The sequence below is a fragment of the Eretmochelys imbricata genome, chromosome 9 (assembly GCF_965152235.1).
Source record: "Eretmochelys imbricata isolate rEreImb1 chromosome 9, rEreImb1.hap1, whole genome shotgun sequence".
In the NCBI taxonomy this organism is placed as follows: Eukaryota; Metazoa; Chordata; order Testudines; family Cheloniidae; genus Eretmochelys; species Eretmochelys imbricata.
In genome coordinates this window covers 34,464,740-34,480,662 of record NC_135580.1, presented here as the reverse complement: position 1 = coordinate 34,480,662, position 15,923 = coordinate 34,464,740, and the positions used below count along the sequence as shown (strand labels likewise).

Sequence of the window (15,923 nt, the reverse complement as noted above, 5' to 3'; positions counted from 1 at the left end):
GAAGGAGGGAAAAAGAACCGTGGTATTTTTGCATAACACATAGATTGAGATTGTTATGCTGTTGTGTAAATAAATCAGAATCCAATCAAACCAGATTCTTCCTTTTTTTTTGGCAAAATATCAGGATGATGGGCCAGTCCCTCAGAAGGGTATAACGTTCGGGTAGGTCAGTTCAGATCAGTGGCACAATATTGATTTACACCAGCTGAAGATCTGGTGTTCAATTATATCAGCCAATTCTTTTGGTTGGAGTAAGTTTGTTGTGATTTAGCAGGGGCATACATGAAGGACGAAGTGCTGCTCCCCTTACTGCAATCTCTCATTGACTTCAGTAAGAGTTTTGCAAGCAGGGGCATTTTTGAGAGGTCATTAAAGCCACAGATCTTTGCATAGCTAGTTATAATCTGGTTTCTGATCCTTGTTCCATAATGTTCTGAGGTCCGTTGCAGAAGTTCCGTGTTTCCCTTTTGCATTTGATTGAGACAATTGTGTAAATGCTTCTGATCAGGAAAATCCCAGCTATTACTGCAAAGTAACTGCCATAAATGAGGAACTGGAAAAAAAGGAATGCAGAAGAACTGGTAAAACACACATATTGTATTGGAGAAATACCCACATCTTTCTGAACTATTAAGTATATAGATTCTACCAATTCGTTCACCCATGTCATAGCTAAATTTCTGCAAGCACAAACTTGATTTGGATGGCTTGCCAGATGCCAGTGGATGCTTGGTATGCAGAGGTGTCATACTGGCTCCTACACCAACCCCCTGCTCCTCCTGGCAGGCATCATAAAGGTGTGGTGAGGGAAAGAGGCATGACCAAATATTTCCTTAGGCTCTGGCAATGTCCAGCTACTGGAATGGCTCTTTGGGGGTATGGACAGCCAAGGGCGAGCAGCCTTCAGAGAGTCACTAGTTTATGCTGGAGACTAGACTAGTATCAATATGGTCCAGGATTGGGAGAACACAAGATCTGTTTGTTTGCATGATATCAGTGATATTCTATCCTGTTATAGTATAAGGATTATTGGAAATTATACAGTTCTACCTTGTTCATACAAACCTCAGTTGCTGAAACTGTTAATTGAAACAAATATTATACACATCAAACATTTATAAATTACACTGATAACTCTAATTATCCAAAAGTGATTGATTGCTTCTTCATTCCCCCATGATATGCAGACAATCAAAGGTATACTGTAGATGTATCTTCATTTCAGGATCTCAAGATGTACAGAGTCTTAGAGCACTTATTACCTTGAACGTACAGTAGATCAAAATTTAATACATCAGGAAGCAATTTTTTTTTGCCTTTCACAGTGAACGGGGAGGGAGGAGTGCTTTTAATACTGTGAAAAATGTAAAGCTCTGAGAACTTATTAAGAGCAACAGAAATGACTCTAAAGTAATACATCATAAGCCTGCTTTTGTGCCTCTATATTGTTGAAGTTTTCATTCAATGGCTGTGAAAAGAAACTCTCAAGGGGTCTTTAGCATTTTGGACAATATTTTGTTCCATAATGCCCTGTTTGAGTCCTCCACCCGTTTATTATATTACTTCCTCCATCAGTTTTGTCAGGCAATAATGTAGCTTCATTGCTAAAACCACCAGGCAGGTAAATAGTATTATCGAGCTACTGTGCAGAAGTAACCCTGAGAGGAAGATCAGGAGGGGGTGCTCTATGCTCTAGGAAAGCAAAAGGGGTGGTGGAATCTGCAGCGTGCTTGTCATTGTTCCAGGAACTCTGCCTGCTTGTGCTAACCAACCAAGAGACCTCAAGGCCATCTAATAAAAATATATCTAAACTCAGAAGTCACACCCCTGCTGAATGGTATCTGAACTCCTTTTTGGTATTCTTGGAGCCCAGAGGGCCAGCAAAAGTGATGTGGAATTGCTGTGTCTGAGATGTCATTGAGGGAACTCTCTACATTCACCTGGGAACATGGTAAAGATTGGAACTAACAGAGCAGATGTTTTTGTTTTCTTTTCCATATTCAAAAGCGAGCTCTCCATGGACTTTCTTGTGTTACTGAAGCATCTGATGACTTTAGGTAACAATATGGGGAGCACTTGTTTGCTTAAGCCTTTTCCATTATGTTTGTCAATGTGTATCGTGTCTATAGTTGGCATCATGAAAGCATTAGTCTGACAGACATGCAAGTTCCAGAGTAGCATTTCTTACCTTGTTAAACCTGCTGCCTCTAGGATCAAATGCTCAATTTGTGTAAATTGTCAGAGCTTCAGTGACTTCAATGGTGCCCTGGCAATTTACACCAGCTGAGGATTAAGTCTATTGACGAGATATAAAACCAAGTTTCTGGCCACTTGGGGTCATTAAAGATCCCATGGCATTCTTTGTAAGAGGCTGGGTACCAACTCAAATAGCTTTATACTCTATATACCTAAGTATTCTGTGCTGTTGGATGTATTCCTACTCTGTGTGGTGTGGCTGTGAGCTTCAAGGGTACAGCAATTATCATACAGGTTCCCCCATCAGAGATTCAAAGTGTCTTGCCCCCTTTGTCAACCACTCAAAGTGTGCATGTTAGCCAGTTCTACCCTTTCTTTACTTTCCTACTTTGGTACTCTGATTCTGTCGCTCTTCTCACCACCACCTTCTCCTGCCAAGTTACTGAAGGCTCCTTTCTACGTCTATTCAGTCAACTCGAAAGTATGGTGATGATTTCAAAGAGGGAAAAATAATTTACCAAGGTTTTGGCTAGATTCTGCTGCCCTTGTACTCAAAGGCAAAATTTCAGTTGACATTAGTAGAAGTAGGACTGGGTTAATGAGCGCAGTGAACACCCCTATGTAATAAGTAGGTATTACTACTCCAGTTTACAAATGGGGAAACTCGAGGCAGAAAGGTAGAGTTATCTGATTTAAGCTACAGAGCAGGTCTGCGGCAGAGATGGAATTAGAATGCAGGAGCCCCTTGTGCTTAGTTTTGTGCTTGGTCCAGGCTACCTCTTATGCTGTTGAACTGCCATGACACCTTGTGGCTAGAGATTATGTTGATTTCTCAGCAGGGTGGGTGCTAGGTTAGTTGTATTAACTGAGAGGAAGTTGGCAGCAGCCCAACAGTATTACCTCCTCAGTCATGAATTGGTCTGGGGTCAGGTAATACTGCAAAAAAAAAAAAAAAAAAATCAAAGGGTCAGTTTAATGGGATCCTAGAGTGTGGATCTGGGCTACTAAGGGAGGGAAGGGACCATGACTAACCTATGAGTTTTATGTAAAAACACAGTGGCAAACTTTCAAAGCTGGTGACCAAGTTACATCTTCAGTGCTGTCTACACAAGGGAAAGGACAAAAGAAGAGTGGATTATGATTGCTCAAACTGGAAATTGCGATGTCAAAGGATTCCTTTTACAGGTTTAAGATGCATGTGACACTAACTGAATTAACTAAACAGTAAATGTGAAGTGAATAATACTATTTACCTGGGTGACTATCTTCAATCCCAGACCTCTTGAATCAACTACGACTACAGTTATAATAGTCTGAATCACCAGTGCGACAAAGTTGTTGAATCCAAACATTAAAGCGTAGCGTTCCATGCTTAGATTGACAGCAATCTGAAACCTAAAATTAAATGGTTGGTTAGTTAAACTGCAGGGAATATGAATGTATTCCCTTTCCTTTTCCTTGGGAAAGAGCGACAATTCACATACAGAATGGTATGTCTAGGCTAGGATAAAAGGTGTCATTTTACAATGTGTTACTAACATATTTTAACACCCTAGTGTAGACAAGGCAAGGTGTATTTGAACATGTTGACTATCATTCTCTGTCCTTACATGCCCCCTCCTCCCATATTACCATAGTCTCTGAGGAGAGGTATCGCCTATAATCCCCATTTTGTAGATGGAGACCTGAGGCACAGAGGAAATAAGTGATTTGCTCAGAGTTACACAGGAAGGCTATGAGAGAGCAGGGAATTAAACCTGGGTCTCCCAGGTCCTAGGCTATCACCAAACTTCTAGATTATCCTTCCATTCTTGGCTCAGATGAGCCCTATGGGATCTAATAGAACCTCTTAAGAACAGAGTTTCTCTTGCCAGTTGGTTTGTAAGGTCTGTGGTTTGAGAGTGGCATTGATTACTTCTTATCTTTGCTGAATTCCTGTAAGTTTTTTCTCTCCCTTCAACTTTTTTCTTTGCATTTATTTTAAACTTTTCTTTGTAAAATTGTATCTTTTGGGTCTTCTACTCAGAAAGTTTGCTTGTAATTCTAGCAATACATTGTATAGTATGTCGATTATTTTTTTTATTGGACATAGGATATTTATTAGGTTCCTGATAGGTTTATTAGGTTTATTGTGGGCTTCCATTTTTTTGGTAGAGCTGGTTGAACTTCATGGCAAACCATCTGTCAGATTTCCCCCATTTTCCTGTTTGTGAACTGTCCATGTACCTGTCAGGATATTTTTTGTTTGCAGTGTTTGTAGTCGTGTTGGTCCCAGATATGAGAGAGAGAAGGTTGGTCCAATAATGTCTGTTGTTAGACCAACCTCTGTTGGAGAATTTGTTCATTGTTTGCTATTGCTGAACCCATAATATTTAAGACTGTTGCCTTCTGTAAGTCTCTACAGCATATAGCAAATTGGGGAGCAGGTTTTGGCACTACCTCAGTGTATGTTTAGTAATATTTGGGCCTATGGGTTTTTTGGAAACCGTTATGGTGAGTACTCAATTTACAGCACTGAGAATGTGGGCTGTGATATTGGTCAGTTAAGTCACACGATGGGTGAGCTAACATTCATAAAACCAGGAGCAACGCCTGAAGAAATCATTGGGATGTTGAATTTCTCAGAGGGGAGCATTGTGTGGTCTAGGAAATCTTCGGACATTTGTTTCCTGTCTATTTTGTGCAAAGAATGAGCATTAGGTTTGGCCATATTCATAGACTCCAGATTTAAAAACAGCTGGATTCCTTCTTGACTGCGGAAGAGAAAGAAATAGGCTGGATTTATTTGCTGTTCAGCAGATTTTACATTCGTTTTTTTCCTGTCACATACACTAGCCTACCTAAGACAGGGCTTAAATCCTCAGAGTCTTTCCTGGTGCCCCCCATGCAATCTCCCCCTCCTCCCCCAACATGCTATGAAAACTCCAGGGGGGTTGAAAATGTTTACCAAAGCTCTGCTCCAGGCAGCTCTGGCTGAATTTAAGCCCTGACCTAATCCATCTAGCTGGATTAATAATCAACGATGGCTCGGAAAGCACTTTCAGTACAAATTTGACTTTTGTGTGCGCATGGATGCACGAATTCATGCATCAACAGCTGTATTTGCATGAAAAAAATCCTCCCCAAATATTTGTATGAACAAAATTCTATTGTGCCATATTCACAAAAAAGCAATCTAAACAGAAGGCTGGATTGAATAGTGAGTTAGATGTGTCAAACGTGTGTGTGTGTGTGAGAGAGAGAGAGAGAGAGAGATGGGTGTGAAATGGTTTTCCTATCCTGTGAGAAGTTTTGAGATTTTGAAAAAATTTCGTGTCCTAAATTGAGATGAAAAGTTAATGTTGAAAAATTTCACAAATTGATAATCTGGAGGGAAGAAAAAAACCTCAGATTGGGTCAATTGATACATTTTGTTTTGATGATTTTGAAATGTTTCAATTGATTAAATATTTTGTTTTTTAGTATAAAATAACTAAAATGTCAAAATAAAAGTTGTTTTGAACCACAGAATGAACCATTTAATTTTGGAAATGCTGACATGAGCATTTCAACAACTTTGAAACTTTTTTCAACATTTCTTTTAGTTGGGAGATTGTTAATGGGAAAGGGCCTGTTTCGATCAGTTTCAGTTTTGATGAATTGGGATCTTCTGATGAAAAATCTTTAATTCGAAAGCTCCTCACTAGCTCGAGTGTGTGTTGTGTAGACAGATGCGTGCTTCGTATCTACCATATGGAAATGTAGGAATACTGCTCTTCACACATTCTTTATTTAATTCTGTTCATTTTGTACATTTTACTTGATTGTAGAAAGATGGGGTGCCAGGGTTCTTGTAAATGTGTTAGGTTTAACTCCTCTAATGGCTTTCAAGTAATCAGGAAAGAATTGAGATCCATTAATGGGCTTTTCCTTGAGAAGATGTCTATATAGCTGCTATGTAACAGAAGCAAAATTCATTTGAATTCAATGACTCTCTCTCTCTCTCTCTCCCCCTTTCTTAAAAACAAAGGTTTGAGGGTTTATTGTTATCAGTCTGTTCTTTTTAAAAGCACCAATTAACCTAACAGCAAGCTGTAAATATACCTAAGTATAGCTGTAGGTTAATTTAGTAGCTCTTAACCCCATCTGTGACATAGCTATATCATATCTCAAATGTACTTAAAGCAATAAATATCCACCGGATATCCGTAACCAGCTGAAATAGAGAGGGCATAATATAACTAATTGCTGAATTCCTTGAAACATTCCCAGTTATGTAGAAACATTATGGCTTATTCTTTCTGCATTCTGTGGTCACTTGTGGATGACATCTTTCAAACACCATTGACATTCCACCCAGCTGAAGGCAGTGTTGTACTTTGTAACTGTGCGAGGAAAAATGGATATGTTTGTACGGGTTGGCTGTTGTCCTTGTTTTCTTGTCTTAGTCCACCATACTATTCTAACAACCCCTTAAAATGAAAATTGGGGAATATATTGATTTAATTCAAGGAGCTAATGAGCTGTAATCAATCTAATGCTAACTTCATTATTTTTAAACTGAAGAAATGTCTAATGTGACTTTTTTTATTGTTTAAGAAGTCTGTGCATAAACAATTCAACATGATGATGGTTTGTACTTACGTTGCTATTGTTATGAGGAGCATGTAACATGACTTGAAAACTAGATAGCTACCATAGCATACCCAGATGTTGGTAGTAAAATGCATGAGAAATAGAGAACCAGCATTCAGTGCAGAGAAGATTCCCAGTGCTAGCTCTCCTGAAAGATCCCAGTTAATTTTCACGTATCCTACTGCCAGGGAGGTTACTGAACCTAGAGAGACAATATAAGAATGTTGCGTTTTATATCTGCCACACTATAAAGTAAATAGTAACTGTCATAAATATAAAGGGAAGGGTAACCACCTTTCCGTATACAGTGCTATAAAATCCCTCCTGGCCAGAGGCAAAACCCTTTCACCGGTAAAGGGTTAAGAAGCTAAGATAACCTCGCTGGCACCTGACCCAAAGTGATCAATGAGGGGACAAAGGGGGAGACAAAGGGTTTGTCTGTCTGTGTGATGCTTTTGCCAGGAACAGATCAGGAATGCAGCCTTACAACTCCTGTTAAGTTAGTAAGTAATCTAGCTAGAAATGAGTTAGATTTCCTTTTGTTTAATGGCTGGTAAAATAAGCTGTGCTGGATGGAATGTATATTCCTGTTTTTGTGTCTTTTTGTAACTTAAGGTTTTGCCTAGAGGGATTCTCTGCATTTTGAATCTGATTACCCTGTGAGGTATTTACCATCCTGTTTTTACAGAGGTGATTCTTTTACCTTTTCTTTAATTAAAATTCTTCTTTTGAGAACCTGATTGATTTTTCATTGTTCTTAAGATCCAAGGGTTTGGGTCTTTGTTCACCTGTACCAAGTGGTGAGGATTCTTATCAAGCCTTCATCAGGAAAGGGAGTGTAGGGCTTGGGGGGATATTTTGTGGGAAGACGTCTCCAAATTGTCTCTTTCCCTGTTCTTTGTTTAAAACGCTTGGTGGTGGCAGCATACGGTTCAAGGACAAGGCAAAGTTTGTACCTTGGGGAAGTTTTTAACCTAAGCTGGTAAGAATAAGTTTAGGGGGTCTTTCATGCTGGTCCCCACATCCGTACCCTAGAGTTCAGAGTGGGGAAGGAACCTTGACATGGTGGCAGAGCAGTGGGATCATTTTGAACCAGAAGCACAGCAAGATTTTAAAGGGTTTTGTAAAAGGTGATTGCCGCTGTAGATTCTGTGTCTCTGCCTGGGGGACAGAGCAGCAGGCATAACAAAAGGATTTTTCTGTAGGCTGAGAACAGCTATCAGAGGAAAAAAAGTATCCGGTTACAGCACAGCAAAATTTTACAAGCCAGTGTGGTTTTTTTTCCTTTCTAACTCTCAGGTGTACAGTTAGTTAAAAACAAAAATGGCAGGATGACAGACTGCACTGTTCAACAGAAGCTGGAATTAGCCAGATTTGAGGCTGAGGAAAAACAAAAGGAACATGAAAGACGGGTAGAACTCAGACATACAGAGATGGATGCTCAAGCAGCCAAAGAAAAAGAGAGGCTGCCCACAGGAGAGAAACGGAGGCAAAGGAAAAAGAAAAGGAGGAGAAGGAAAAAAAGAGGAAGCATGCACTGGAGATGGAGAAGGCAAAGGCTCAGCAGAATATACCGAATAACCCTAACAATCCTTCCCCAACAATCCACAAATGGGAGCGACTGTCCACAGTATGATGAATCCAGTAATATTGCTGAATATTTTCTCACCTTGAGAGACTGTGCACACTCCATCAAATTCCTGAAGCTCACAAGATGACCACATTGGTCACAAAATTGACTGGAAGAGCTCTGGACATATTCAATAAGAAGCCTATTGAGGAGGCTTCTGACTATAATAAATTCAAGGATTTGGTTTTAAAACAATTTCAAGTTACACCTGAAACTTACAGAGTAAAATTCAGAGCCCTTGAGAGAAGACCTGGACTAAGTAATGTGGCTTATGTAAACCAGATGACAGATAGTTTAATAAATGGCTCAATGGATGGGCTGTAACTAACTTTGGAGGAATGCGGGATTTGATGATACAGGAGCAATTCCTGAATATTTCCTGAATACAGGAGGATATAAAACAATGTTTATGGGATAAGAAAATGGACTCAGCAGAAAGTCTTGCTGCTTATGCTGATCAATACGAGCAGTCTCAGACCGCCAGAGAGGCAGGGCAAGCCGGAACAAAATGGGTGGAGGGAGGAGAGAGGAACAACTCTAGTCGCAGTTGGAGTGGATAGCAGAAGGGACACCCTCAGACCACACCCTACTACCGGGGGCAGCCCAAGTCCCCAACCCCAAGGAACACTCCAGACCCCTTATCGTCCCGCCAGACTGTTCTCCAGCAACCCACCTAGCCCCAGTGACCCGTCAGCTGGGCAATGTTTTAAATGTAACGAGCCGGGGCATGTAAAGGCCAGCTGCCCCAAGAACCCCAACAGATGACAGTTCATTGCACCAGAATCACACCAGAGGTCCTCAAGCCCAGATACCTCCCAGATACCTTCAGAGTGGAGGGAAACTGTGAGTGTGGGTGGGAAGAAGGTCATCGCGTGGAGGGACACTGGAGCACAAGTGTCAGCTATCCCTATTCCTTTGTGGATCCCAATTTAATCGACCCAGAGGTCCAAGTGATGATTCAACCCTTCAAGTCAAACTCTTTTGACTTGCCTACAGCCAAGTTGGTCCAGTACAAGGGCTGGTCAGGAACGTGGACTTTTACAGTTTATGATGATTATCCCATCCCCATGCTGTTGCGGGAAGACTTGGTTAATCATGTGAAGCTAGCCAAGAGGGTGGGAATGGTCACACGCAGCCCGGCTAAGCAAGCTGTCACACCTAGCTCTATTCCGGAAACTTCTATCAGGACCCAGTCAGAGGTGATGGAACTGGACCCCATGCCAACATCTGCAACAGCACTAGTGGATCCAGTCACAGAGACCCAGACAGAGCCAGTCTCAGAACCAGAACCGGCGGAACAACCAGCACCAGAACCATTGCCAGCACTGAATCCAGTACTTGCAACCCCAACATCAGAGGGCCCCACCGAATCTGCACCGGCAGGAGCCTATAACCCTACACAAGAGGCTCAGCTGGAGCCTGAACGCCAACATAGTGCACCAGCGGAGAACGGTTCACAGTCAACGGAAACAGCCCCATCAACTGCATCGCTTCCAGAGGGACCAAGCCTAGGTCTACAATCCAGTGAGGAACTGATGTCTCCAGCGCCAAGGGAACAGTTCCAGACGGAACTGGAAGCAGATGAAAGCCTCCAGAGAGCTTGGACGGTGGCACAGAGTATCCCACTGCCTATCTAATCGATCCAGGTATGTTGTAGAAAGAGGAAAAAAGGAGCAAAATGATTGTCTGCAGTTGCTTTCACGGAGGGAAGGAGGAAGGGGAGACTGATGACATGTACCCAAAACCACCCGCGACAATGTTTTTGCCCCATCAGGCATTGGGAGCTTAACCCAGAATTCCAATGGGCAGCGGAGACTGCAGGAACTGTGGGATAGCTTCCCACAGTGCACCGCTCCGTGAGTCGATGCAAGCCAGGGGAGTGAGAATGCACTCCGCCGACTTAATTTGCTTAGTGGGGACATACACAATTAACTGTATAAAATTGATTTCTAAAAATTGACCTCTATAAAATTGACCTAATTTCGTAGTATAGACATACCCTTACGGTTTCCTGGGGAGCTTACTAATTCCACTGAGCTTTGATCATGTCCTTTTAAAATCTACCAAACTCCTTTGTGGCTTTAGAAGCTTCGTCAGAATCCTGAAGCAAATCCTTTGACTGACTGAATTTACCAAGCCCACAGACCTTTTGTGAAACTTGCTAGGCCAGCCAGACCTTTCATTGGTCTTGAAAAATCTATAGTGTGCCAACAGAGAACAGTGTTCTCTCATTCCTAATCAGGCAAAGTATCACAATTGCTTACATACCATCATTTCTGGAAAATGATGGGCCAAAGACCCTAGTGCTCAATGTGTGAACTTGCTGGGCTCTTGGAGATGTGACATGACACAGAATGGTTATGAGAATTTATCTGAGGAAACACCTTGGGAGTGATTCACTGTTGCCTTGCAGCCATTTACCCCAGTGCAAAGTGAGTGTGAAACACTGCTGGATTGGGATGGTAGCATTCTGCATTCGTTTTGCACTGGGATAAATAACTATTCCAGCTGCAGGGTAGCAATGGACCCAGGTCCCTAATTCCTTTTTAAAACTCCAGTATCTCAAGATAGCGAAAACAACGAGGAGACCTTGTGACACCTTAGAGACTAACAAATGTATTTGGGCATAAGCTTTCATGGGCTATAATCCACTTCATCAGGATAGTGAGTGTAGAGTTCGCTTAAAATTTTTGGTGAAAAAATTCTTTTCTAGCCCCACATTATACATGCCAATTAGGATTTAGAAATTTCTTATTAGGGCTTAGAGTTTTTTTTAAAGTTCCTGTTTATAAAGGAAGGGTGACCACTGGCTCTATCTTGCAGCCTTTATTCATATGAGCAGCGAGGCAACAGGGTTATGTGTGAGAGAAGGCTTAACTAGCAATGAACCGCTAATGAAATCCTAGGTGTGCATTTTAACTCTGGGATGCTACTACCTCACCCTATATTACTTCCAAAACCCATGCTTCAGTCTGAAATTTGACTGTGAATGTATTAAACGTCTGAAAACTAAGTTTGATATTAACTGATCTTCCTATCATTTGATAGCTAATTCTAATAAGTACACTGGCCTGGATCTCATCAAGAGAAGTAACGTACACAACAATACGTTCAAAATGTGCACCATACTCTATTGAAGGACTTCTTTAACTTTTCACAGTGAGATCCATGTCGTCTTAGGGAGTGTCTCACAGAAGCGTCCCTTCCCATTCATGAATGAATAACATTCCAGTGCCAAACATAGCAAGGCCCATGTGGAAAAATAACAGGGCAGCAATGCATTTTGAGCTCCTTAGAATGAATTTAGCAGCTGGACACAAGGTCCATGTGATCAGTGCGCTCTCCACAGACCACCAAGTACTGCACAAAACTCTATCGAGCTAAAGACTACACTTTGAGAGTCAGCCCCCTTGAGAAATACATGGCATAGTGTCATAAATATAAAGGGAAGGGTAACCACCTTTCTGTATACAGTGCTATAAAATCCCTGCTGGCCAGAGGCAAAATCCTTTCACCTGTAAAGGGTTAAGAAGCTAAGGTAGTCCCGCTGGCACCTAACCAAAATGACCAATGAAGGGACAAGATACTTTCAAATCTGGAGGGGGGGAAAAAGGCTTTTGTCTGTCTGTGTGATGCCTTTTGCAGGAACAGATCAAGGATGCAAGCCCTCCAACTCCTGTAAAGTTAGTAAGTAATCTAGCTAAAAAATGCGTTAGGTTTTCTTTGTTTTGGCTTGTAAATTCGCTGTGCTGGAGGAAATGTGTATTCCTGTTTTTGTGTCTTTTTGTAACTTAAGGTTTTGCCTAGAGGGATTCTCTATGTTTTGCATCTGACTGCCTGTAAGATTATCTTCCATTCTGATCTTACAGAGTTGTTCTCTTATTTTTTTGTTGTTCTAATAAAGTTCTGATTTTTAAGAATCTAATTGGGTTTTTTGGGTCTTAAAAATCCAAGGCTGGTTTGTACTCATCTTGTTTGTTTTCAAGCCTCCCCAGGAAAGGGGGTGTAAGGGCTTGGGGGAATATTTTGGGGAAATAGGAATTCCAAGTGGTCCTTTCCCTGTTCTTTGTCTAAATCACTTGGTGGTGGCAGCATACTGTTCAAGGACAAGGCAAAGCTTGTGCCTTGAAAAAGTTTTTAACCTAAGCTGGTAAAAATAAGCTTAGGGGGTCTTTCATGCGGGTCCCCACATCTGTACCCCAAAGTTCAAAGTGGGGAGGGAACCCTGACACATGGTGTTAAATTTGAGGCTTCTCGTTCTTCACATGAACTATTATAATTTGAATGTACAACCTGCTTACCCCTACTGTGGAATGCTTAATAGGCATGAAATGGACTTAAACCACATCATAGGAGCACACATGATTTAAAACGTATATCTGGTATAGTTTGTATTTTAGAATTTACTAGAGGAAATACTTTAATACTATAAAAAGAACAGGAGTGCTTGTGGTACCTTAGAGACAAACAAATTTATTAGAGCATAAGCTACAGCCCACTTCATCGGGTGCATAGAATGAAATACATAGTAAGAAGATATATATATATATATATATATATATACATACACACACATACAGAGAAGGTAGAAATTAATTAGCGTCTTACAATTTGTATGGCAACTTCCACCTTCTCTGTGTGTGTGTGTGTGTGTATATCTTCTTAGTATATGTTTCATTCTATGCATCTGATGAAGTGGGCTGTAGCCCACGAAAGCTTATGCTCTAATAAATTGGTTAGTCTCTCAGGTGCCACAAGTACTCCTGTTCTTTTTGTGGATACAGACTAACACGGCTGCTACTCTGAAACTTTAATACTATGTTGTTTACTTACTCAGAAATGTTGCTGCTGCCTCAACAGCCCCATTATAAACATTGTTATTCTTAGCGGGTGCTCTGTAGTCCCATAACACCTGGACGTAATTCACAATCTGGTTATAGCCCGCAGTGGCTAAAGCCCACCAGAGGGACCAGTAAAGAAGCTTCTTTGTGGAATAGCATTCCTTTACATCCTTGCATAACTGCACAAGGATGTGACACTGATGCTTGTCAGACTGACATTCAGGCAAGGTCCTGGAAAGGACGGATGATTTCGCAGTGTCTTTGTCCTCTTGGCAACTTGGCTGCTCATTAATGCTGGTTGCTTTTGACATTGTGTCTTGATTCGTTGCTCCTTGGGGAGTTTCAGGGATACGATTTTTGTGAAAAAACATACTATGTTTTGGCATTGGTAGAAAAAATGAGGCTAGGAGGGCCAAGGACAGAGAAGCCAAACTAATGACGTTTAGATAAAAATAGGATAGCTCTGCCAAAGACACTAAAAGTTGCCCAAGCACTGCCGCAACTGTGGTTGCAGCAAGTGTGATGCTTCTGCAATAACTAGTCACTTTCTGATAATGGTCAACACTGACAACGCTGTAAATGTAGGCGTAATAGGCAACTTCAGTGGCTGTTACCATCCCAAAAAAAAACTCCATCAGCTGCATGGCTAGCACTCCTTGGACAAACAAAAGCATCAGCCATGTAATAATGAAGCTAAGGCCTTGTAGAATAATGATGGGTTTATAGCGCATATAGTCCGTAATCAAGAAAACAGGAAACAGCAACGCCAGATAGGAGTATGTCCAAACTGGTAAAATCTGGTTTGTAACCTGGAAGGGAAAGGAAGGAATCCTGTGATTTTTGTGAATTAACTTGGAGAAAGCATCACACTCATTGCTGTTAATAAAATATAGCAATATAAGTATGCATGATGCACAGATCTTATACTGCCCTGTTCGCTGCTTAATAGGAAAATCTTTGTTTTATCTTTGTTCCCTTAACATTTTAAAACATATGCTGTCTACGTGCCCCCTGAATATTACCTTCTGTCAGGGAATTCTCAGTTGGCCCTTTAGGGCAGAAATGAGGATTGAGCTCCTAATCTTTCACAGGGGAAATATCATGCATGTATCTTTCTGTAATAAATGTTGGAGTGTAAATGAGATTGTCTGATACTTTCTTTCTGAAGAATAAAGCATACTCAGTATTTTGTTATTCCATATAATGAGAAAGCAGTGTATAGCCATACCTCATCAATGGTCAGGTTTTTATCTGGTCCTGTTAGATAAGGGGTGAGGAAAGGTTCTGATGGCCTCATCAGGGAGAAAAACCCATAAATGCAGAGGACCAGGGTAGGATAAATCCAGCTGCTGCTTCGTATTTTCTTCCAGCAAGCCATGGCCTGGCCAACTAAAATATGGTGAAGGAAATGGTGTGTTAAATAGAAGACAGGTGCTCTTCACTGGAACTGAAGGCTATTTTAAAATTCAGTTAATTATTTTTAAAAGGTCCAGACGCTAAAGAAACTTTCTTGAACACTGAAAACGAGTGCCTCCTCCTGTTAAAAATGTGTAAGTGAACATCTCTTGTTGAAATGCACACTGAAATTCCATTCAATTTGTTGTTGTTTTACAGGATTTTAAGGGCCTACAAAAGACTGCTTGTAAGAGTTTTAGCTATGGAATTCAGTTGCATTATTCTCTCAAGTGTTGAATGGCAACCAAATTGACCACAGAAAATTTTTCTCAGTCAGTTAATGCTTGAGGAATATTTTAACTTCCGTTTCCTACTGGAGAGCAAAATGGGGCATAGTTTGTCTATTTATTAATGGTCTCCTCCCAACTTTTCCTACTTTCATGTTCAGATCTCCCAAAGCGCAGGGGAGGTCAGGCTACCAAGGGAGGGGAGAAGGATCATAATAGTAAACTGTGGAAAGGACATTGGACCAGATCCTCTGTGAGTGTAAATTGGCAGGATTCCACAGAAGTCAGCTTTGGATCCTGTCCAACTATTGAAAATGTAAGTGACTGTTGTTGTTGTTGTTTGTTAGTTATCCCTAAATAGGGCATAGTGAAACTGAAAAACAGATGTTTTTGCACTCTCATGTGTTGGGGTTTATGGAACAAATTAACACCCAGTTTAAATCCATTGGCTCCCAACTCAGGCATAATTCAGAGGAGATGTGTCAATGGAAGTAAATTCCCTAACTTAAATTCCCTTAGGAAGTCCGACTGTAGCTTACACCATCTTCAATATGACCTCTAAATTTGAGCTGGTAAATCTATTGGGAATCTAAGCTGGTACCGTTTTCAGTCACCTCAATGCATCTGTTACACCATTTTAGATCCCCATAGGTTTATTTCAGCTTTCACCCTCTTGCCAATGTATAACTTATACCTAGGGCTGATTGAAAATTTTCCATCAATTTTTTGGATGGAAAATATTTTTTTTTCAACTAGGCAGATTTTTGTGTGGAATGTACGCTTTTGTCAAATTTCAGTTTTCACTGGAAAACCTGAAAGTCTCAACATTTTAAATTTAGGGATGAAAAGTCAAAATTTTCCATTGAAATTTCCACAACAAAAAAAATCCCATTATCTACATTTTTCTGTGCAGATACAATATTTTCTAAATTGCTCTACTTACATCTACTAAATCTAAGG

At 40.8% G+C, this 15,923-nt stretch overlaps 1 protein-coding gene across 1 annotated transcript; it reads right to left on the bottom strand.

Moving 5' to 3' along the window:
- Positions 1-397: 397 nt before the first annotated feature.
- Positions 398-14,659, bottom strand: LOC144270436 (thiamine transporter 2-like). Its single transcript, XM_077826909.1, has 5 exons — positions 14,510-14,659; positions 13,274-14,090; positions 6,820-7,012; positions 3,450-3,591; positions 398-553 (listed from the first exon to the last, which is right to left on the bottom strand). The coding sequence occupies exons 1-5, from the start codon at positions 14,657-14,659 to the stop codon at positions 398-400; spliced, it is 1,458 nt and encodes a 485-aa protein (XP_077683035.1).
- Between the last annotated feature and the right edge of the window lie 1,264 nt (positions 14,660-15,923).

Bases quoted from the DNA above. Each gene is read 5' to 3' on its own strand.
- LOC144270436 (XM_077826909.1), bottom strand. From the start codon at position 14,659: ATGGCTTGCTGGAAGAAAATACGAAGCAGCAGCTGGATTTATCCTACC. The intron at 14,091-14,509 runs GTATGGCTATAC...TTTCCCTTCCAG, and splicing joins AAAACCTGACCATTGATGAG to GTTACAAACCAGATTTTACC. The intron at 554-3,449 runs GTAAATAGTATT...CTTTTTTTCCAG, and splicing joins GATTGAAGATAGTCACCCAG to TTCCTCATTTATGGCAGTTA.